The 22,420-nt window shown below is 36.7% G+C and overlaps 3 protein-coding genes across 3 annotated transcripts in view; 1 reads left to right on the top strand and 2 right to left on the bottom strand.

The window, feature by feature from the left end:
- Positions 1 to 1,491: 1,491 nt before the first annotated feature.
- Positions 1,492 to 11,508, bottom strand: prpf4 (pre-mRNA splicing tri-snRNP complex factor PRPF4). Its single transcript, XM_071547471.1, has 12 exons — positions 11,453 to 11,508; positions 9,821 to 10,072; positions 8,239 to 8,425; positions 7,538 to 7,625; positions 6,927 to 7,006; positions 6,560 to 6,653; positions 5,966 to 6,060; positions 4,968 to 5,026; positions 4,162 to 4,285; positions 3,333 to 3,422; positions 2,759 to 2,881; positions 1,492 to 1,612 (listed from the first exon to the last, which is right to left on the bottom strand). Exons 2-12 carry the CDS (start codon positions 9,996 to 9,998, stop codon positions 1,492 to 1,494), a joined length of 1,239 nt encoding a protein of 412 aa, XP_071403572.1. The 5' UTR covers positions 9,999 to 10,072; positions 11,453 to 11,508.
- Positions 11,509 to 15,099: 3,591 nt separating this feature from the next.
- Positions 15,100 to 20,051, top strand: cdc26 (cell division cycle 26 homolog). Its single transcript, XM_071547473.1, has 3 exons — positions 15,100 to 15,212; positions 18,713 to 18,861; positions 19,789 to 20,051. Exons 2-3 carry the CDS (start codon positions 18,781 to 18,783, stop codon positions 19,987 to 19,989), a joined length of 282 nt encoding a protein of 93 aa, XP_071403574.1. The 5' UTR covers positions 15,100 to 15,212; positions 18,713 to 18,780; the 3' UTR covers positions 19,990 to 20,051.
- Positions 20,052 to 21,413: 1,362 nt separating this feature from the next.
- Positions 21,414 to 22,420, bottom strand: part of LOC139667999 (tyrosine-protein kinase Fer-like) — an 11,497-nt gene continuing 10,490 nt past the window's right edge. The window contains exon 4 of the mRNA XM_071547472.1: positions 21,414 to 22,420. This exon is cut by the window's right edge and continues 2,304 nt beyond it. The gene's annotated coding sequence lies outside the window, so the exon portion shown is untranslated.

The raw sequence follows: 22,420 nt of genomic DNA, 5'->3' as shown, positions 1-22,420 counted from the left end.
TAAACTTGTTAAACTAGTAACCATATTAAAATAGTAAACTTGTTAAACTGGTAAACTTGTTAAACTAGTAACCATATTAAAATAGTAAACTTGTTAAACTAGTAAACTTGTTAAACTAGTAACCATATTAAAATAGTAAACTTGTTAAGCTAGTAAACTTGTTAAACTAGTAACCATATTAAAATAGTAAACTTGTTAAACTAGTAAACTTGTTAAACTAGTAACCATATTAAAATAGTAAACTTGTTAAGCTGGTAAACTTGTTAAACTAGTAACCATATTAAAATAGTAAACTTGTTAAACTGTTAAACTTGTTAAACTAGTAACCATATTAAAATAGTAAACTTGTTAAACTGGTAAACTTGTTAAGCTAGTAAACTTGTGAAACTAGTAAACTTGTTAAACTAGTAACCATATTAAAATAGTAAACTTGTTAAACATGTAACCTTGTAAAACTAGTAACCATATTAAAATAGTAAACTTGTTAAGCTAGTAAACTTGTTAAGCTAGTAAACTTGTTAAACTAGTAACCATATTAAAATAGTAAACTTGTTAAGCTAGTAAACTTGTTAAGCTAGTAAACTTGTTAAACTAGTAAACTTGCTACCTGCCTCTTCACTTATCATTGTGGGACATGTGACCTTCAGTAGGAGAAAGATGGGTCAAAGATAGAGGTAACCAGTGAGACTTCTATATATACATACTGTATACAGTACATACTGTATATGTTATATACAGTATATTTCTTTTTTACATTTTGGTAAATTTTTTTTCTTTATCATTTTCATTTTAAATGCCAAGTTTGTTGCCAAGTTAATGAATTATTAATAAGATGGTGAAATACTTTTACATCCCCTTTTGTGTTGTGTTTCTGGCAACATTTAAAAAAAAAAAATTTTCAGCATTTTTTCTTGCATTCTGTCATGTTTTGACATTCTTCTCTCATTTTCTTTTATTGAGCTAATAGTTAAAAGTTAAAAGTGATTTGCTTGTTAGAGGTCTCACCCCTCTGACGTTTTTTTGTTTTACTCTATTCTGTCGTTTTTATACTTTGTCATTTTTTGTTGCTTCAGTCGTTTTTTGTTTGTTCTCTTTACTGTCATTTTCTTGTCTTTATCTTTTTCACTGTTTTCTGTCATTTTCTTGTAATCTTTTGTTTTTGTCGTTTCATTTTTTTTGCCTTTTTGTGTTGTTTCACTCTATTCTGTCACTTTCTGTAATTTTTCTCACTAATCTGTTTTATCTTTTATCTCGTTTATCTTATCGTTTATTTATTTATTTCTCGTTTTGTCATTTTACTCTTTAATCTATGTTTTTTGTCATTTTACACTTTAACCTGTCTTTTTTTTTTGTCATTTTGCTACTTAATCTATGGTTTCTGTGTCACTTTGCTCTTTACTCTGTCATTTTTCTCTCACTTCCTCACTCTATCTTGTCTTTACCTTCATAACGACCTAACTGTCAGCTAATTTTTTGGCTTGTCAGCGCTCGTTAGGCCTCATACCCGTTAGGAGAGAAGTGCAGGCTGTAGATCTCCTTCAGGTGTCCCTCCAGGAACATGACACAGCGGCCAGTCCGCAGGTCCCACACCCTGCCGAACGAGTCCAGCCCTCTGATTGGACCAGACAGGAGAAAGGGAGGGAGGAGAGACAGGATTAGATGAGTTAATTGGAAAAAAACATGAAATTAATTCAAGTTTTAAGATGGAAAATGAGTCAACTATATACCAATTCATATTACAGACAATAATATTGCTCATTTGTGCTAATAAACAGAGGGAGAGAGAGGGGGGCGGGGCCAAGAGATGGAGAGAGGGGGGACTAAATTATTTTTAAAAAATTAGAAAAAATTAAAAAAGACAAAAAAAAAGTAGAGGAGGAGGAGCAGGTAGAGGAGGAGGAGGTAGAGGAGGAGGAGGAGGAGGAGGAGGTAGCTGTGAACCCCACAGGCTGCTGAGGCAGAACAAAAGCTTTGGCGCAGTTTGGAGTAAAAACTCCAAACTGCACAATCTGATGTGAAAAAGCGTCTGGAACACCAGACTCTGAGTGGAGGTCCAGATTCAGAGTCTGGAACACCAGACTCTGAGTGGAGGTCCAGATTCAGAGTCTGGAACACCAGACTCTGAGTGGAGGTCCAGATTCAGAGTCTGGAACACCAGACTCTGAGTGAGGGTCCAGATTCAGAGTCTGGAACACCAGACTCTGAGTGAGGGTCCAGATTCAGAGTCTGGAACACCAGACTCTGAGTGGAGGTCCAGATTCAGAGTCTGGAACACCAGACTCTGAGTGAGGGTCCAGATTCAGAGTCTGGAACCAGGCCAGTACTAGCATGTACTACTAAAAGTATTGAATGGCAATGTACTGCCAATTAAACTACTGTAAATGAATACTGTAAAATACTGTATAGACTGTGTACTACTATTTGGAATACTATAAAAAAAATTAAAAGTCTAATTTCTCACTTTTTTTTACCCAAACCTTGCCACAAATTGTGTACTAGTGTGGCAGTACTACTTCTAAAAAGTAGTACAAACTGTGTGTACTACTATTTAAAGTACTAAAAACAGTATGTCGTACTAATTTAAGAACTACAAAGAGCGTGTAGAATACTAAAAAATTTTTAAAAAAACCCATCAAATTTCTCACAGTTTTGCCCCCCCAAAAAATGTTTGGTCAAATTTGACGTATTAACACGTTAGTACTACTACTACAAAGTGTGTACTACTAGCTGAAGTACTACAGAGTGCACTGCTTCATACCCGGTGGCAGCCAATGAGCCGTCAGGATGGAACTGCAGGTCGTGCACGCCCTTGCTGTGACCTTCCTGGTGCAGGATCTCCTCCTGAGCCTCGAGGTCCCAGAGACGCCAGGAATTATCGTAGCTGAAAAGTAAACAAATCCAAAAAAAATAAATAAATAAAAATCTGGAGGTTAAATTTTGTATTTGATTTCTAAATCAATTTACTACATACATCAGTGTAAAACAATGGGAAAAGTTGTTTTAGAAATAAAATGTATGTTAAATAAAAACAATGAAAAAAAAAAGAAATAATTTGAGAGGATGAAAAACTGGGAATTCAGAAATAAAAAAAAAAACATACTAAAGACAAATAAAATAAAAAAGAAATAAAATAAAAAAAATATGCCATATGAATTAAATAATTTGTGATGACATATCATTATTATTAATAATTGCATTTTATTTGTTGCTGGCTGGTCCCCAGGAACGTTCCAGAAGATTAATTCAGAAATAAATTCTTAAAAATATTCTGTGTAAGCACAATCATTTATGACATCATAACATGAATATTAATAAAAAATATTTGTTGTTACCAGCTGGTGCCCAGGAACCTTCCAGAAGGATGCCAGGCGAGGCGAGAGACACGCTGACTGTGGCCCTCTATGTCAGCGACAGGCTCATCGCTATGGCAACCAAACAGGAAGTCACACACCAGTCACACAGCAGAAAGTCCATACGAGGAAATCAAGTCGTTTTTGTTCGTTTTATCTTTTTTATTCATTTTTTTGTGCGTTTTTTCCTTCCTTGCTTTCCAACTTCCCTTCCTTTTTTCCTTCCCTCCTTTCTTTCCTTTCTTCCTTGTCTCCTTATTCCCTTCCCTCATTCTTTCCTCCTTAGTTTCCTTTCTTTCATTCCTCCCTTCCCTCCTTGACTCCTTTCCTCCTTATTCCCTTCCCTCCTTGGTTGCATTCCATTTGACCAAAATGCGTCCTCTCCTCTCCTCCTCTCCTCTCCGCCTCCTCACCTCTCCTCCTCTCCTCACCTCCTCGCCTCCTCTGTGACCTTTGACCAAGGAGTCGAGGAAGAGACGCAAGGCGAGGAGACGAGGAGAAATCGTTACCAAATGGAACACACCCCCTGACTTCCTGCCCTCCTCCTTTCCTCCTGTGATTCCTTTCCTTCATTCCTTCCTCTCCTGTCCTTATTTCCTTTCTCTCCGTCTTTCTTGCTTCCTTGCCTTTCCCTCCTTTTCTTTCCTTCCTTGCTTCCATTTCTCCTTTCCTTCTCTTCGTATTTCTTCCCTCCATCATCTTCTCCTTTCCTCCTTATTTCCTTCCCTCCTTTTCTTTCCTTCCTTCCCAGCATCTTCCTTTTCTTTTTCCATCTTCCTTCCTTCCTCATCTCCTTGTCTCCTCTCCTCACCTCTCCAGGTTCCAGAGCTTGACGGCTCCGTCTGCAGCGCAGGAAGCCAGACTGACGTCTGATTGGTCGAGAGAAACGCCGGCCGCCGGACGGAAAACCACCGCTCCAACGTTCGTGCTGTGACCTGTCAGCCAATCAGAGAGCAGGAGAGAGAGAGGGGGGGTAGGGACACAGAGAGAGAAGGGGAACTTAATGAAGAGGAATACAAAATGAAAAAAAAAAAAAAAAGAAAAAAAAGGTACACAAAACAAAACGAACGAGAACGCAGAAAAAACAATAAAATAAAATGAATAAAAGGAAAAAAAAAATCTTTTTTGTTACAATTAAAATAAATGGAATAAGAACAAAGTTAGAAAAAGAAAACTTAAAAAATTTAAAATATAAAGGCAAAAAAAAAGAGAAAAAAATAAAAAAAAATTTGAGAAAATTAAATACATTTACAAAAACTGTCAAAATTGTGAAAAATTTGGGCAAAATAAAAGAAAATATTAATGTAAGTTATGAAAATGATTTTATACAAATAAACCCGTCTTTCATACAAGATGGAAAAAAATTGAAAAATTACATTAAAAGTGATGAAAAATAAAAATCAAATAAAGTAAAATGAAATAAAAATATAAATGTCTCCAATAAAAATAAAAAATGTAAAAAAAAAATTGCAGATGACAGAAAAAAAAACACAAACAACTTACACAGAGATTAATATGAATACATTTAAGATGACAAATATCAGGAAGCTGACAAAAAACAACCAATCAGCTTGAAGGGAAAGAATGACCTCATTAGCAAAAAGAGGCTCCGCCCACCTCTCAACGTGCGAATCAGGTTACAGTCTGGGACGGACCACAGCTTGCACAGACCACTCCTGCAACAGTTAGCATGTTAGCATTACCAAGTTAAGTCTATGGAAAAACAACAACACTAGCATTAGCATAGTTAGCATTGGAATGTACAGTATCCACTTAAGCATATTTAGCATTAGCATTTAAAATCAATGCATTACCATATAATAAAAAAACCATCATCATCAATATCATTAGTGTTTCCAATGTTTGTATTCCAATGCTAATGCTAACTAGTATATGCTGCAATAATAACACTAACTCTATTAGTATCTGTTATTGCTAACTTTCTGTAAGTAATTTCAGCATTACAAAAACAGTTTTTCTCTCTCTCCATTCTAAGTCAATGTCTCACCCTACAATTTTTACACTATAAAAAAGTAATTGTCTCTCTATGCTAGAGCTGAAACGATTAATCGATTAGTTGTCAACTATTAAATTAATCGCCAACTATTTTGATAATCGATTAATCGGTTTGAGTAATTTTTTAAGAAAAATAAGTCAAAATTCTCTGCTTCCAGCTTCTTAAATGTGAATATTTCCTGGTTTCTTTCCTCCTCTATGACAGTAAACTGAATATCTTTGGGTTGTGGACAAAACAAGACATTTGAGGACGTCATCTTGGGCTTTGGGAAACACTGATCCACATTTTTCAACATTTTCTGACATTTTATAGACCAAACAACTAATCGATTAATTGAGAAAATAATCGACAGATTAATCGACAATGAAAATAATCGTTAGTTGCAGCCCTACTCTATGCCAAGTCAATGTCTCTCGCCCACAACACTGTAAAAAAAATTGTACTTTCTATGCGTTTTAATACTAACGCTAACTCCCCATTACTTTCTATGTGTTTTCATGCAAAGGCTAACTCTCCATTACTTTCAGTGCGTTATAATGCTAACACATTGGTTTCTATTTGTTTTATGCTAATGCAAAAGGGGGCGGAGCCAGCTCACCAGGAAGCGGTGGCCAGCATCTTGGAGTCGGGGCTGAAATGGCAGAAGCTGATTGGCCGGTCGTCACCGATCTGGCTGCAGAAGTTGTTGAGGTTCTACCGATGAAGAAGAATTAAGAGAAATTTTAGATTAATTTAAAAAAAGAAATAAGTAGGGAAAATGTTTAAAAATACAATAAATAAAATAATACATAAACAATAGACTGATAAGTAATAAAATATAATTGATAATAGTTCATATTATTGATAGAAATAACTAGTAATAAATAACTACCATGATTGTAAATAACTAAAAGTAATATTACAGTCAATACTGTAATAAAGAAAACAAAAATACCAGAAAATTCTCGATATCTTTAAGAAATTATAATTCAACATCAAATTTTTTAACATATTTCCATATTTTTAAATAATATTTTCTTTCTCACCCTCAGATTATTATGTTTATTAAACTTATTTATTCAACAGCATTAAACCATGGAAATACAAAGTACACAAAAAAAGTCTCCCATTTTTAATTTTTTTTATAATTAGATTTTTTTTAACTTCATATTTAATGTGTTATTAATCACTTTAATAATATGTTTCTCCTCACCCTCAGGTTCTTGTGCAGCTCCTGTGTCCGGACCGTCCTGGTTGCCTCAGCAACGTCGCGCTGGGCGCGTGCAGCCTCCAGACGCCTCATCGCCCTGAACGACCAATCAGAGTACGAGTTAGCCCAGGAGTGGCAGCGAATAGGATTCCAGTTTATTTTAATGGATTTTCTCATTTAAATAGTCGAAAATATGAAATTTCAATATCCATTCAAAGTCAATCTTGCTCAGCCAAAAAATGTAAACACTATAAAATGTTTTCTCTTTCCTTTCCAAGTCAAAGGAAAGAGAGAAAAATACTACATATACACTGTAAAATAACTCTCTCCCTTCTAAGCCAGTGGCCCTCTCTCACTCGCTCTCTCTCACCTGGGCAGGGAGTATCTGGCCAACCAGAGGCGAGCTTCCTTCAGGGAGACTGGGCCTTCGTGGTACCACGTCTGCTGGCACTGGATTGGTCAGGAAAAAAATAACAACCAATAGGAAAAGAGAGGAGAGAGAGAAAAAAGGAGGTTAAGGCAAATGTTTTATATTTTTTTATTTATTGGATTTTTTTTTCTAAATTTGTATGATTTTCCTGAAAACGGTATTCATTTTGTCATTTTTGTGAAATTTACTAGATTTACTTATTTTTTTGTTTGCAAATTTTACATTTTTCCTAAATTTCTTATCTTTTCTTTAACACAACTTTTACTTTCATTTGCAAATTTGTGTATGTTTTTTAACAAAATTTCTTGTGGGTTGTTAATATATTTCTTTGTGAAAAAATCTTAAAACATTAAGTGTAAAACAAACAAAAAACAAATGTATTTCTAGATCACTTTATATTTTAAAAATCGAAAGAATAAACAACTAATCTTTACATTATTTTATATATGTAAAAGATGTATACAAATTACTTTATATACTCTATATTTTTTGTTTCTATATTATTTTTTATATAATTTTCCGTGTGTATGTTTGTTTTTCATATTTTTCACCTCTTCTTGCGATCGCTTCGCCTTCTCGTCATCTTTCCGCGATTTCTTCAGCGCGTCCGGACCAACGACAGAGAGAATACTCCTCAACCTGAGAGAGAAAATCAAAAAAAGAGAAAAAACAAATAAAAGAAAGAAAATTTAAAAAAGAAAAAACATACAAATGAAAGAAAAGAAAAATGAAAACGTGAAAAAAACATAAAACAAATGAAAAAGACAATGAGCTAACATAAAATGAAATAAAACAAATGAAAAACAAATGAACAGAATGAAAAAAACAAGAAAAATTATAAAATAAAAAATACAATGAATCAAAACCATATAAAATGAAAACGAGAACTAAATGAAAGACAAAAAAGACAAAGAAAAAAATTAAATTAATAAAAAAAATAAAAAATAAATGAAAGAATAGAAAAGTACAAGAATTAAAAGAAACACGAAACAAAACAAACAAAAGTAATAACAAACAAAAAGATAATAAATCAAATAAAATAACCAGTAAAAAACAAAAAACAGGAAAAAAAGAATGAAACAAACCAAAACACTCTCTCGGTGGTCAAAAAAAAATAAAAAATGAAATAGGCAAAGAAAAGACAAAAATACATTTAAAAAAGACAAAAATTATTAAAGATAGACAAATAAAAAAAAAAAAAACGAAAAGAAAAAAGCAAAGAAAAAAGAAAGGAAACCTCTGGTCCAATCACCTCTCTCGTCTGTCAGCAGGCCCCTCTCCGAACACTGTGATTGGCTCTCCCAGCGCCCGGAGCCCCGCCTTCACCTCGGAGTCATCAGTAGAGACGGTGATCTGCCTCGCTCTGCGCCGACGCTCAAACTCAAGCAGAGCTTCATGCTGACGCTCGCTGACTCGCTCCTCCATCTCCAGACATTCGCCTGCAAGGAATTGTGGGAAGCGGAGTCTGTTAGCATCAGTTTTTGGCTGTTTTCTGTAGTTTTGACCCATTTCTTGTACTTTTTGTAGTTTTCCCTATTTTTTGGTCATACTGACTTTTATTTTGAAGGTGGATCTTTTATTTTGAAGGTGAGGTGAGTCAGTAGAGATGGTGACGCTTCCTGCTGATGCTCAGTGACTTGCTCCTCCAGCTCTAAACACTCTCCTGCAAAGGATTATGGGTAATGAAGTTCATTAAACCTTTTTTCCCCATTTTTGTTTTTTACCCTATTGTCTGAATAGTCTGACTGACTTATTTTGAAGGGCATTTCCAGAAATACTAGTCCATTTTTGCTGACTTTTATTTTGAAAGCAAGTCTCTGTCTCCTCCTGTATGAGGCGTTGCAGTGTGACTACACCGGGGAAACAGGACACAAAAGAAACGAACGGTTTACGTGACTCAAGCTCAACAAAGCCAAAAAACGAGCCTGAAAAGCACAGGCGAGTGGATCTGTGGGGGCAGGAAGGCTCGAAGGGCCACAGGTGGAGCCGTCCCGCCGTGTCCCTTTGTCCCACAGCGGGACACGGACCGACCTGTCCCACGACGAGGCGAGTCGTGCTGCTTTAAAATAAAATAACTTCCCCGTGCTGGAAAACCAGAGTCACTGCTGGTCCACGGTGTGCTGGCATGTCCGATGTCGGATCGGTTCAGTTCAGTCCTTCATCCAGCTCACATCTGCTGAACTCTCCCTCCTCCACTCTTCTTTTGTTCCGGACGCACCGACCGTCTCCTCTTCCTTCGCTCAGAATCCTTCCAGTACGCCAACAGAGTCCTCCGACTCCGAACCGTCTTCCTCAGATGAGGTCGTCTGTGTGTCGTCACCCAAACCTGCGACCTTCTCGTCTCTATCGAACGCGCTGCCGTTTTGTTTAAACGGACAACAGGAAACCATTAGGAAACACGCGCTTTCACCTCTGACTACTTCCTGTTTACTCCCCTGCCCCTTGTTTGACGGACAGCCTGTAGCTCCTCCCACATTCTGAAAATCTACGAAGGTTCAGGTTTCAGAGGTTCATTTAAGCCGGTTCTGATGAAGCATATCCAAGCCTTTATTTTGAAAGTTAGTCTAACTGACTTTTATTCTGAACGTTATTACCATAAACACTATTGTCTATTCTTGCATGCTTTAATTTTGAAGCTCTGGACAGGAAGTTGCATTGTATCGTCATGTCTAGTTTTATCAGCAGCTAATCTAACTATAATTGTTTGCCATTATACCTTCAAAATAAAAGCCAGCAATAATAGACAGCTATTTCTGGTAATAATCTTCAAAATAAAAGTCTGTCTAGCTTTACCAGCAATGTAGAAACAGAGAAAAAAACATTTTCCAACAAACCAGAAGAGATGTTGATGTTTCCTGCCTCGATCCCAGCCTTCACCGCATCACTTCCTGTCCCCGCCCCGCCCCCTGCTTCCTGTTTGCCGAGCCGCTCGCGCTCCTTCTCCTCCAGGCTTCCGTAGAAAACGCGGCTCTTCTTCACGGCCGGCGCCGGCATTTCGTCGTCGTCCGACATTTTGTTTTGTCTTTTTCTTCTTCTTTCTTTTCTTCGTAAGTGCTGGTGGTGATGCGGTTACGTTCCAGTGGCTGCTGGGAAAAAATGGGAAGAATTAGAAGTTGGAAAAAAGAGATAATATATACAAAACATAAAGGATGAAAAGACAAAAGGAAAACAAAAAAGATTGGCAGAGGAAAAAAATGGATCACAAAAACAAAACAAAAAAACAAAATATTTTGTTTTTTGTTTCAATTTAACAAAATAAATTGAAAAAAAATGATAAAAACAAAAGGACAAGATAAGAAAAAAAGTACAAGAATGTCATAAAAGGAACGTTAAAAATGTTGAAAAAACACTTTACAAAAAAGCCACTGTGACTCTTTGTTAATTTGCATTGTTCCTATCAAATAAACTATATAAAAATAAATAAATAACATTATATCAAATACATTCATAAAATGTATTACAATATTAATATGAACCTAGCAATTGTCTTTAAGGGAGAGAGAGAGACAAAATGGGAGAGAGACATTCTGTTTTCAGGCTGAATCCATTAAAAAATGTATTACTGCCTTGATCAATGGCAGTTTCCTACATGGCAGAATCGAACCTGTGACCTCTTCTAAATCGTAAGTGGCGTTCTTCAATTCGGCATATAATACACATAAAATGTATTATATTAACAAAAATCCAACTTTTATAACTGGGCTGCCTTATAATTCCTAGTATTGTCTCGACAAAACGCACCGCAGAAGGCAACAGCGAGCGGAGGGAACAAACACTAAAACTTAGATTTTTATTAAAATAAAGGATGTTATGTGTATAATATTTATGCCGAATTGAAGAGCGCCAACTATTGATTCCTTAGAGGTCTTCGGAAAAGCTGCCAAAGAGCAAGGCAGCAAAAACGACACGATTTGGTTCTTCTGGTGTAAGACAGAATGGGAGAGAGACATTCTGTTTATTACGCCGAACTCCATTCAAAAATCCTGCAATTTATTCTTTAGTCTTGCTCAATGGCAGTTTCATACAGAGCAGAATCAAACCTGAGATCTCTATGGAATCGGTAGATGGCGCTCTTCAATCCGGCACACATATAATCCACCTAGCATTTACTGTTTTAATAAACATCCAACGATTCCTCAACAGTGTAGTTCACGCGGCAGAAAAACGAGAACTTGACGTAAAAATAATAGGAAAGAGAGAAAAAGAAGGGAGGGAGAGTGGATTAAAGGTAGAGAAGTGCGGGAGAAGACAGGAAGAAGAGAAGGGAGAAAAGAAAGAAAGCGAAGAAACGCTGTTTCGCTAGCTTTAGCTTAACTGTTTTTCACTCTTTTCCCTCCTTAAATAGCGCCAAAAATGGCGTCAAACCACGCCGAAGTCGAGAAAAAACATTTTTTAACGTTTCATGGGAAAATATTATGTTTATTAATAGTAAAATATAATAAATTGTAAGTTTGTTTGAAACCTACCGACGAAACAGCAACGTCTCACAGCGGCGTGACCTGGAAGTCCAAACGAGAAAACCGCTTCCGGGTTGACAAACCTTTTTTTTTTTTTTTTTTTTTTTGACATCTTTATTGACAATAATCAGTCAATAATACAGACAAAACAACATCAGAGCCAGGGGGAATCTTGGAAGTGAAAACATTAAACAAAGAACACAAATAGATGCTTTTTTGCAGTTAAAAATGGTTTTAATGTACTGTTTGGTTTCAAATACTTTAAATAAAGGTTTAGAATGGCTAAATTTGGATTTATGAATATGATATTTTGAGTTGACAAACAAAAAGAGAAGGGTCTATCTGCAGCCTGCAGACTCGCTACAAGACACGCCCCCATCGGGTACGTCAGTACAAGACACGCCCCCTGAGAATACGGTGGCTGAAATGGGTCGGACAGTGGAGCTTTGCGGGTCCGCGAACCTGCCCCAAAACCTGGGGCAGGTTCAGTCTGAAAACGGTCTGCACCGTGTTGCTTCGGTTTCCTGGTTGAACGTCATGTTTCCTCTAAACGCTGTGAAACACTTTGAGGTTCGTTGTCTCTCGTCTGGTGGGCGTGTCAGAGCTGTTAGCCAATCAGCAGCCACCTGTATATAAACCCCTCTGTATTAAAAAGGCACCATGGATCCACAGAAGTCCTTTACACATGTGTCCTCTGCAGCTTCCTGTCTGAAACAACTGAACTGACTAGAAGACATGTTTGTATCTTTTGTATGAACCATGTGGAGAGACTCTTTCATAAACTTTCTACTCCACTCTACTCCTCTAAATATATAATGGTAAATATTACAGTATCATATCACAACAACAGTGATCAGCAGTAATGATAGGCCTCATAATAAAATAATTAGCTCATATAGATCCTAACAGTCTGAAGGTAAGAAGTGGATTATCCTTCACCTGAAATGTTTTCCTTGTCATCCTGAAATGCAAATGAGGCAAATGTTGGATCACTATAATGAGGAACCAGTTTCCACAAACCGCTTCAGTCCACTGGGATGTTTCTGCCGGTCTGGACGGAGAGAGCAGAGACTGGAACATGGAGCGTGTTTTATAATATTAAAAACATATTTAAAGAACATAAAGAATGTCCTCCTCAGCTGCCGTAGTTGCAAAGCTTGTGTAACACAACAGAGTGTTCAGCTCCACCGTTTCCCTTTAAATAAACGTTTTGCTGTGTTTTGTCGGGCTGAACCAGCGCAGGTTTGTCGCCGATGCGCATTTCCTTTTCAAAATAAAAGCCCCTAGAGGCTGGCATTAAAAACAGTTGTGAATCGTGAAATCTCTGTAACTAATAATTAATAATGTAGCAAAATCTTTAAGAGGACGACGTAGGCTGTTTCTGACTGCAGAAATCCCCATTTAATGTCCATGAATCAATTAATGCTGAGGTGGCATAACAAATAGTTTTATAATTTCCTCTCATGTTGATAGAACAGAGTACTTTGCTTAAAACTTGGGACTGAAAATATCAAATAAATTTGAAATACCAATGTAGAGCAAAAAAAACAAAAAAAAAATTTCTTAAGTTTAAAAACCAGTGGTTTACAGTTGGGCTAATCCTAAATAACTAAAGAATAACCCCACCACCAAAAACGATTGAAGTTTTCTAATTGTATACTTAATTCACTGATAGAGCTCTTGATACAAGCAAAAAGAATATACAGCCCCACACTTACAATGACGATAGGTTTCTTCTATACATTTTTTTATTCCTCTCCTGTAGATCCATCATTTCAGAAGGCACAACATGTCCCAGCCACACTAACTGAATGTGTACTGTGTGAATTAATGAAGTTAACATCAACATCATCTGCACAGTTTCTTGGAGGGGGTTCTGTGATTAACATGTTTTTATTTATTATCAACAAGAGAAATACCATTTCGTTAAAACATCAAGACTTTTATTTTGAAGGCTAAGAAATTCTACCGGAAGTGAGTTTTCTTATTGTGGAAACAGTTTCCTATGAAAACGATCGTTTTTCAACTTGCCATCGATAGCTTGCTAAACACATAGCACAGCATCAGCTGTCTGTTGATAGACAGTTAGCTTCTAGCCTGCTTCTGCCACCAGTTTGAAATACGCCTGCCGAAAAGCTGTCGTGATGAGGGGGCGTGTCCTGTCCTGATGTAGTCTGTGGGGGCGTGTCCTGTCCTGATGTAGTCGGTGGGGGCGTGTCCTGTCCTGATGTAGTCGGTGGGGGCGTGTCCTGTCCCGACTAGTCGGTGGGGGCGTGTCCTGTCCCGACTAGTCGGTGGGGGCGTGTCCTGTCCTGATGTAGTCGGTGGGGGCGTGTCCTGTCCCGACTAGTCGGTGGGGGCGTGTCCTGTCCTGATGTAGTCGGTGGGGGCGTGTCCTGTCCTGACTAGTCGGTGGGGGCGTGTCCTGTCCTGACTAGTCGGTGGGGGCGTGTCCTGTCCTGACTAGTCGGTGGGGGCGTGTCCTGTCCTGACTAGTCGGTGGGGGCGTGTCCTGTCCTGACTAGTCGGTGGGGGCGTGTCCTGTCCTGACTAGTCGGTGGGGGCGTGTCCTGTCCTGACTAGTCGGTGGGGGCGTGTCCTGTCCTGACTAGTCGGTGGGGGCGTGTCCTGTCCTGACTAGTTGGTGGGGGCGTGTCCTGTAGTGTCTTGTAGCGAGTCTGCAGGCTGCAGATAGACCTACTTGAACAAAAAATGTACCCATATAATACCCATGTATTCATATCATTAATATATTAATATGTATGAGTGACTTTTCAATCATTCCAAACTACAGCGGATAAGTATGAGCTCTGAAGCTCCACAAACTTCCATTACATTGATAATTGTCACTCCAGTTATGTAAAACCAGATTAGAATGAGATTAAAAAACAGAAAACATTCACAGCACAGTTTGCAGGCTAATGCCTCCAAACTGTTTTATTGTACCGTTACATAACAAGTTCATCTTTCTTCCGTCTTCGTAACATTTCCAAAATCCGGCATATGAACGACGTCTGACCCTGAAACCCCAGAACACAAATCTGGATCATGTAGACTGGACTGTTCTCTGGTTTCCACAAAGTGACACAGCTTGAAACACGTGTGTGCCGTGAGCTTGATCAAACATACATGAAACATATCAAATAAAGCTGACCAAAAATGTATGAAACTAAAGTATACAAACTAAAATATAAAGAGAATTAGGTGTGACAGTTTTCTCTGCCGCTTCATGTCCGACAGAAGCTTGAAGCACAGCCAGAGCAAAACAAACTTTTAAACCAGACCTGAGATCTGCAGACTGCTGAGGTGAAATAAGATCAAGTTTATTACTTCATACGGCAGAACCCGGCTTCTCATGCTCAGTCCCCATTGGCTCACAGAGCTTCCTCTGGAGGCCATTGAGGAATAAAATACATAGAATATTAGTAGAATATTATTTTTTTATTATTTAAGTTACAAAAGAATTTCTCAATGAAATATTTTATTAATTATGTATTCAATCCTTTTTTTAAAATATTTGTATTAAAATACATACTCGTATTAGTTTTATCTTTTTTTTAATTCTTTTTTTATTCTTTACATTTTATTGTTTTGTTTCCTTTTCTTCTCTTCCAACAACCGCGCATGCGCTTTTTAGCCAGCCACTGCTTCACTTCCCAGCATTCCACGGGAGCCCACAACCCGGAAGTGTTCCCTCCTGTCAGCAGCAGCAGCAACCGTGGAGAAAAACAACTACGAAAACCTGGAAAATTACCGTAAAATTACCACGGTAAGAAAGCTTTACGAGTTCTTAACGAAAGTCCGAAGTCTCACGAAGAATTTCACGTCGGAAAATTCCGTCTTTTCCCGTTAAATTAAGCTGTTTTTATGGTTTTAACGTTAGCGGGTTAGCTTAGATTCCCGCTCTCTCTCTCTCCATTTATTGTCTATGTCGCTCTACCGTTCTCTCTGCATAGAAAAACACTGGGAGAGAGAAAAGGAGAGAAGAGAGAACGGAGGAAAATGAGTAAAGTAAGAAAGTGAAAAAGTTTTGAAAAATATGAGGAATCAATAGAATGGAAGATAATTGGAGAATTATGAGGAATAAATGGAGAAAAAAAACAAAATAATTTAAAAAAATATACAAAAAAAAGAGAAAAGTCTGAGGGAAAAGAGAGAAGAAGTCCTGCCCGCCCGCGGGGCCTGAGCTGCACTCTGCGGCCACCGAAATATTGACGAGCAGATTTCTGTCTGTTGGTCTGTTCGGGATGTCAACACCCAGACAACAACAACAACAACACCCAGACAACAACAACAACAACAACAACACCCAGACAACAACAACAACAACACCCAGACAACAACAACAACAACACCCAGACAACAACAACACCCAGACAACAACAACAACACCCAGACAACAACAACAACAACAACAACACCCAGACAACAACAACAACAACACCCAGACAACAACAACACCCAGACAACAACAACAACACCCAGACAACAACAACAACAACACCCAGACAACAACAACAACACCCAGATAACAACAACAACACCCAGACAACAACAACAACACCCAGACAACAACAACAACAACCAGACAACAACAACAACACCCAGACAACAACAACAACACCCAGATAACAACAACAACAACAACACCTAGATAACAACAACACCCAGACAACAACAACAACAACACCCAGACAACAACAACAACACCCAGACAACAACAACAACAACACCCAGACAACAACAACAACAACACCCAGACAACAACAACAACACCCAGACAACAACAACAACAACACCCAGACAACAACAACAACAACACCCAGACAACAACAACAACAACACCCAGACAACAACAACAACACCCAGACAACAACAACAACACCACCACCCAGACAGCTTGGCCCTTTGACCTGTCAGCATCAGTCAGCTGAACTTGGTGAACTTTGACCCCATAAAGCAAAACTGTGTTCAGCATCAGTGGCACTGGGCTGGTCACATATAAACCATTTATGATTATTTATGACTACATACATTACCACAACATTAGAGCTGCAATGATTAATCGATTAGTTGTCAACTATTAAATTAATCACCAACTATTTTGATAATCCATTAATGGGTTTGAGTAATTTTTTAAGAAAAATAAGTCAAAATTCTCTGATCCAGCTTCTTAAATGTGAATATTTCCTGGTTTCTTTCCTCTATGACAGTAAAGTGAATATCTTTGGGTTGTGGACAAAACAAGACATTTGAGGACGTCATCTTGGGCTTTGGAAACACTGATCCACATTTTCACCATTTTCTCACATTTTATAGATAAACAACTAATCCATTAATCGAGAAAATAATCAACAGATTAATCCACAGTGATAGTAATAGTTAGTTGCAGCTCTGCTCTACATTACTACAGACTTCATACATGATCATATATTCAAACTGTTGTTGATTCTTTCCAACTTCACTCACTTTTATAGCTTTTATATCACGGCTCTGTCATTTTTAAAAAGTAAATACACATAGAATGTAAACATTATGTTTAGGGTCGGGTATCGTTTGGATTTTAACAATCCTGATTCTGATTCTGATTCTGCTTATCGATTCTGGTTCTTAACGATTCTTGATTACGATTCTTTGAGGGGCGGAGTCAAAACAGGTCACATGCTTATTTCACTGACATTGTTTTTTTTTTTAAATATGACTTTACACAAATCATATTCAGAAACTTCTAACTTGTGCACACATTAAAAAAAACAAAGACCCGGGTATTTTTCAACATCTTTGTAAGTCTGTCACTCAGTATGAAGAAAGGTCTGTATGTTGTGTGTGTGTGTGTGTGTGTGTGTGTGTGTGTGTGTGTGTGTGTGTGTGTGTGTGTGTGTGTGTGTGTGTGTGTGTACAGTTCAGTCCTACAGCACTTGAAGTAGGTGTGGAACATGTTCCTTAGTTCACAGTCTTCTTACTGCAGGCAACAGGTTCTGTATCTTGTGGTCTGGGCTCTCCATCCAGAGCTGGATTAGTTCAGAGACCTTTAATAAAAACTCTATTGCAGCTAGCGGACTTTTAGATCGCTAACTCTTTTAGCATAACTAGACTAAACTGCATAACTAAGAAACAGGAAACTTCTTCTTCTTCTTCGTTGGTTTTACTGGCGGACTACAAACCGAAGGCACGCCGCCACCACGGAAACTGAAACTAGCGCGAGTGAAATCTGTTCAGGAACCGATAAGCAGAATCTAAATTAAAATGTCTTCATGATTCCTTTGGAATCAGAATTTTGGAACCGGTTCTAATTTGGAACCGGTTCTCGATGCCCAACCCTAATTATGTTTATTACTATTATCATTATTATTATTATTATTAGTAGTAGTAGGCTAATAATACAATCTAGCACAGTGCTCATGACTAGATGACTTCCACTGACAGGAAATGAAGCAGCACACAGACGGGGGGGCCGGAGGCTCCTGAGCCTTTAACTGGACTACAGTCACATGAATGTTTTTCCTCTGTGAGCTTTCATACACTGGGACCTAAACTAAATTATGAAGTCCACCACACTTGTGTAACTAATTCAATCTAACTAGTCCCACACACTTATGAATTAGATGAAAATCACTACAGAGCATCATCAGACCTTGTGGGGTTTTTCATTTCATTTAATCACAAATTGAGCCGCAGCTCATCAAAATGTCTGACTGTAAATGAGCCACAGCCACAGAGTCACTGCTTACTCAGTGTCCAATCTTCATGCAAAAATAGAAAATATTTTCTTGTCTTGGTAGATGAAACTTACAAAATGTCAGTCTTCTAACTCAAAAACAGAATTTTTAAAAAAATATTTGAATTCTGCCTTCATAGAAACCATTGTAGTTAATGGAAAATCGAACATCTTTGAACATCAGTTTGCTTATTGCTTATGGAGCGTTCACTCCTACAGATACATGACAGACATCTATGTTTAGATAAAGAACACAAATTCTCAGGATTTTATCTTGAAAACAGAATATTTGACACTAGTTTGTGTGTCTGTATGGATGGATCTCATCATGCCACCAACAGACAGACCAGGTTCACACTTGTCCCTGGTGTCACAGGTTGTGAGTTGGAGTCCTGGGTGATGCGGAGTAAAGGCTTTAGTTTGCTGTGACTCTTTTTCCTCTGAAGCGAAACCCGGCCGGCTTTCTTTTGATGTGTTTGTCTCCAACTTCTCAATTTTTCTCTCTCTTTAATATTAACACATGCATTTTTTGCTTCTATTTTTCCTCCTAGCTTCCCTGCAAACTAGAGGAAGAAAGGAAACAAAGAAAAGGAAAAAAAGAAGGAATAAAGAGGAGAAGATGCTGCGCAGGAAGCCAACTCGTCTGGAGTTAAAGATGGACGACACCGAGGAGTTCGAGAGCGTCAAGAAAGAGCTGGAGGTCATTAATTAGTCATTATTAGTTATGTTAATGAGAATCAATTATGCAGAGATTTTTAGAAATATGGAGAATAATTTGAATTCATAAAATGAAGTAAGGAAAAAGGAAGTAAGACTGGTCATAGAAAAATAAAACAAAAATGAAATAAAAAAAATCCAAAATGAAATAACTGAAATTTTAAATAAAACAAAATTAAATGGTTATAAAAAATAATTAAATGTATTGTATATTATATATATTCAAATTATGAAAAATAAAAGTTAAAATCAAAACAATAAAAATGTAATACTAAAATATTAAATGATAATATCAGAAATAATTTTAAAGTATTCATATTACAGAGAATAATGTTATAATCATTTTTTTTTTAATATGGCTAATATTTAGAATTAATGTATATGTGTGATGTGTGAATGTAATGACAAGGTATAGAAGAATAAGAAATAAAATAAGGTCATAAAATATACTCTAATGGCTGTTAATGAAAGACTCCAAACTATTATATGTTCATTAGAATAAATTATGTGGATGTCAAATAATTTCAAAAATATATAAAATATAGCACAAGTAGTAAGATCAGTTGTAGAAAAAAAATGTTGAATGAAATAAAAATAAATGGTAATAAACAAGAATAATTGCAAAACTATTATTATGAATTCTTCATATATCACTTATATTCAAATAGTTAAGCGAATATAAAAATGAATACAAATGAAATTAATGAAAAGATTGTAATTAAAATAATTTAAAATGAAATGTAAAAAATTGTCAACATAATGAATATGAAACAAAATATAACATAAAAAAATTAAAATAGACTTATCAAAAGCTATAAAAAAAAAAAGATTACCTAATTATTAGTTGATACTAAACAGAATAATACATTTGAAATGTTACAATATTGAATTATTTTTTGTGTCTCTTCAGGCCAGGAAGCGTCAGCGGGAGGAAGAGTCCAGTGCTGCGGGGGGCGGAGCTTCTTCCATCAGCATCAACGTCATCGGGGGCGGAGCCTCGGCTTCTTCCACCACGGCGTCGAGGGCGGAGCTTATCAACGAGCGAATTGGATACAAGCCGCATCCCAAACCGGCCACACTGCCGACCTTATTTGGAAATCTGCAGTTCTGATGTGAAAATATTAAAAATGTAAATAACAAAAAAATTGTTTTTTAAAATGTTTAGCTTTTTTGGCAGAGTTTATTGAAAAATCAGCAAGTAAAAAATTAAATAAAAAATGTTTACTTTTGTAATATGCAGTTCTGAATGAAATAAAATAAAACAAAAATAAATATACATAGTACAATGATAATTAGAAATAAAAAATATTTCCCTTATTTGGCAATATGCAGTTATAAATAGAAAAAAATAATAAAAAACAAGACAAAAATTGTTTGTTTTTATAATAAAAAATGTTCAGATGTTTCACTTGTAATAAAAGTAAACAAGCCAAAAAAAACTTGTAGAAAACATGTTTTGATGTTTAATTGTGGCTATTGTTTTTGTAAGAAAGGTCAAAAACTAATAAAAATTGAGGTGTTAAAAATAAATGTAAAAAATATGGACATTATCTTGGACTGTTTGTATGAATGTACATTGTTTTCATGAGAAACTGACTTTTTTATTTTGGTTTCTAATAAAAAAAAGAAAATTTTACATAATTTGCTTCACATATTTTTTCTTTACATAGATCCTGCAAGGTAAGCAGTGTTATTGATTTATCTTTGCAGAAAAGTCAATGGGCCTCATTCACTAATATGTGCATAGAAATGTTCTTACTTTGCGCACAAAATAAACGCGCAAAGCAAAATTACCGTCGGATTCACGACACGTTCTTCCCCGTGCGTCTGTTAGTCTGTTAGTGACTCAGAGTCATTCTGAACCGACAGGCGCTCAGCATACTGCCACGCCCACATTTCTCTATATAAGGAAATCCGTTTGCCTACAGGTGTATCATGGGATACTTCCAAGAAACGAGGGTGAAGTGATGACATCCAGCAAGGACTTTCACCCAGAGGTCATTTATTTCAGAACTGAGCGCAATGAAAACCTAGTGAAACGAATTTCCCACAGATGACATCAGGCCTTAACTCACTGTGCCAAAACCAAGATCGCCAGTAAACTGACAGTTTTCTTTGTTTATGTGTCATGGAGATGTTCAACACACATCAGGGACCAGCAGATACCGAGGAGCAAGGAGGCGAGGAGCACAGATCCATCTCTCCTGGGAGGAAAACACAGTGTCGGGTGGGCAGATGCACTCGGAATAAGTCCTGGAACAACTGTGTGATGTCCGAACGATCTGTGTGTAGTACGAGTTATTATTATTATTATTATTATTATTATTATTATTATTACCTGCTCACACAAACCACCAAGCTGTGCGCTGACTGTGGGACTGAACGATAAGAAAGGAAAGGCCACCCGTGCGTACAACTAAAAAAAAATAGTAGTGTAGAAAGAAATGCCACAAATGGAAAAGCACATTGCCATATTTGGAGCAGAACACTGGACATGTCACATTATATGGTTTTGTTTTTAATCTTTAATCTTGAATCAGTTCAACTGTGCAATTTTACCTTTAATTACAAAAACACTGCATGCGTAAAAGCACATTGGAAATATTTGGAGAGGGAAGCACTGAACAGGCACATTCACCATCGTGTTTGACAAGAAGGTGACAAGAGGGGCGTTTATAGTCATTTGCATAGTTAATTCTGGGAGGAGACGAGGCGGGACTCTCTCCTGAAGGCACGGGCTGCAATATCTTCCAGTGAGGCTAGATGTGCCATCTTAACACTTGCTTGGATTTTGCAATTTGCACCTCAACATTTCAATTTAAGTTGGTTTTTTTGTTTTTTTATTTACCCAAAACTATAAAAAAAAAATCATAATTTTTCACATTTTTATTTAAAATATATTAAAAATGCAAACACACTAGAAACATTCATACACCATCGCGTTTTATTTTCATGAAATAGGCTACATATTTTTTTTATAAAGAGCATAAACAAACGATTAGTGTTCTGGAGCAAAATAAACAAAAAATAACAGTAAAAATTAAAATAAAGAAAATTGATTTTAAAAAAAAGCAACACACAATTATAATAATAATAAAAACATCTTACAAGTATTTACAGTTACAGTCAGTAGGAGGCGCTGAGGAATTCTGGAAAGACGATGTAAGCTCCGCCCTCCTCTTGGAATCCAGGAAGTGGTGTCAACCAATAATTTTTACTATTTTCAGTATTTAGCGTTTTCATTTTCATTTTTTATTTTTCTTAAGAAATGGGTGCCGATTGGTTGTTTCCTTTTATTGCAAATATTTATTTGTTTTTGTTTTTTTTACAAATAAACAGTTGCCATGACAACCAAATTTGGTTATGAATGTATAATTGTTAAGTGCTGAAAAAAGAAATAAAAAAATATATGTATTTTTTGCTGTAAAAGAAATCACTTAACTGACAAAGGTTAAAGATTGTTTTTATTTTTAGACCCATTAAATTCACAGGAAATTCTAAAATAATTTAGCCATTTTTTATTGTTTTGAGATAAAAGGTTC

This window comes from Centroberyx affinis, unplaced genomic scaffold (genome assembly GCF_046629955.1).
Source record: "Centroberyx affinis isolate AG114_WGS23_722 - 3 ecotype Tasmania unplaced genomic scaffold, CSIRO-AGI_Caff_v1 ptg005950l_1, whole genome shotgun sequence".
NCBI lineage: Eukaryota > Metazoa > Chordata > Actinopteri > Beryciformes > Berycidae > Centroberyx > Centroberyx affinis.
The sequence above is the reverse complement of the archived record's forward strand: the minus strand, read 5'-3'. Positions and strand labels throughout refer to the sequence as shown.

Excerpts from the sequence above, each read along its gene's own strand:
- prpf4 (XM_071547471.1), bottom strand. The coding sequence starts at position 9,998 with ATGTCGGACGACGACGAAATGCCGGCGCCGGCCGTGAAGAAGAGCCGC. Across the intron at positions 6,654-6,926 it reads GCCAGATACTCCCTGCCCAG|GGCGATGAGGCGTCTGGAGG; the intron begins GTGAGAGAGAGC and ends TTGGTCGTTCAG. Across the intron at positions 5,027-5,965 it reads ATGCTGGCCACCGCTTCCTG|GAGTGGTCTGTGCAAGCTGT; the intron begins GTGAGCTGGCTC and ends TAACTGTTGCAG.
- cdc26 (XM_071547473.1), top strand. The coding sequence starts at position 18,781 with ATGCTGCGCAGGAAGCCAACTCGTCTGGAGTTAAAGATGGACGACACC. Across the intron at positions 18,862-19,788 it reads GCGTCAAGAAAGAGCTGGAG|GCCAGGAAGCGTCAGCGGGA; the intron begins GTCATTAATTAG and ends GTGTCTCTTCAG.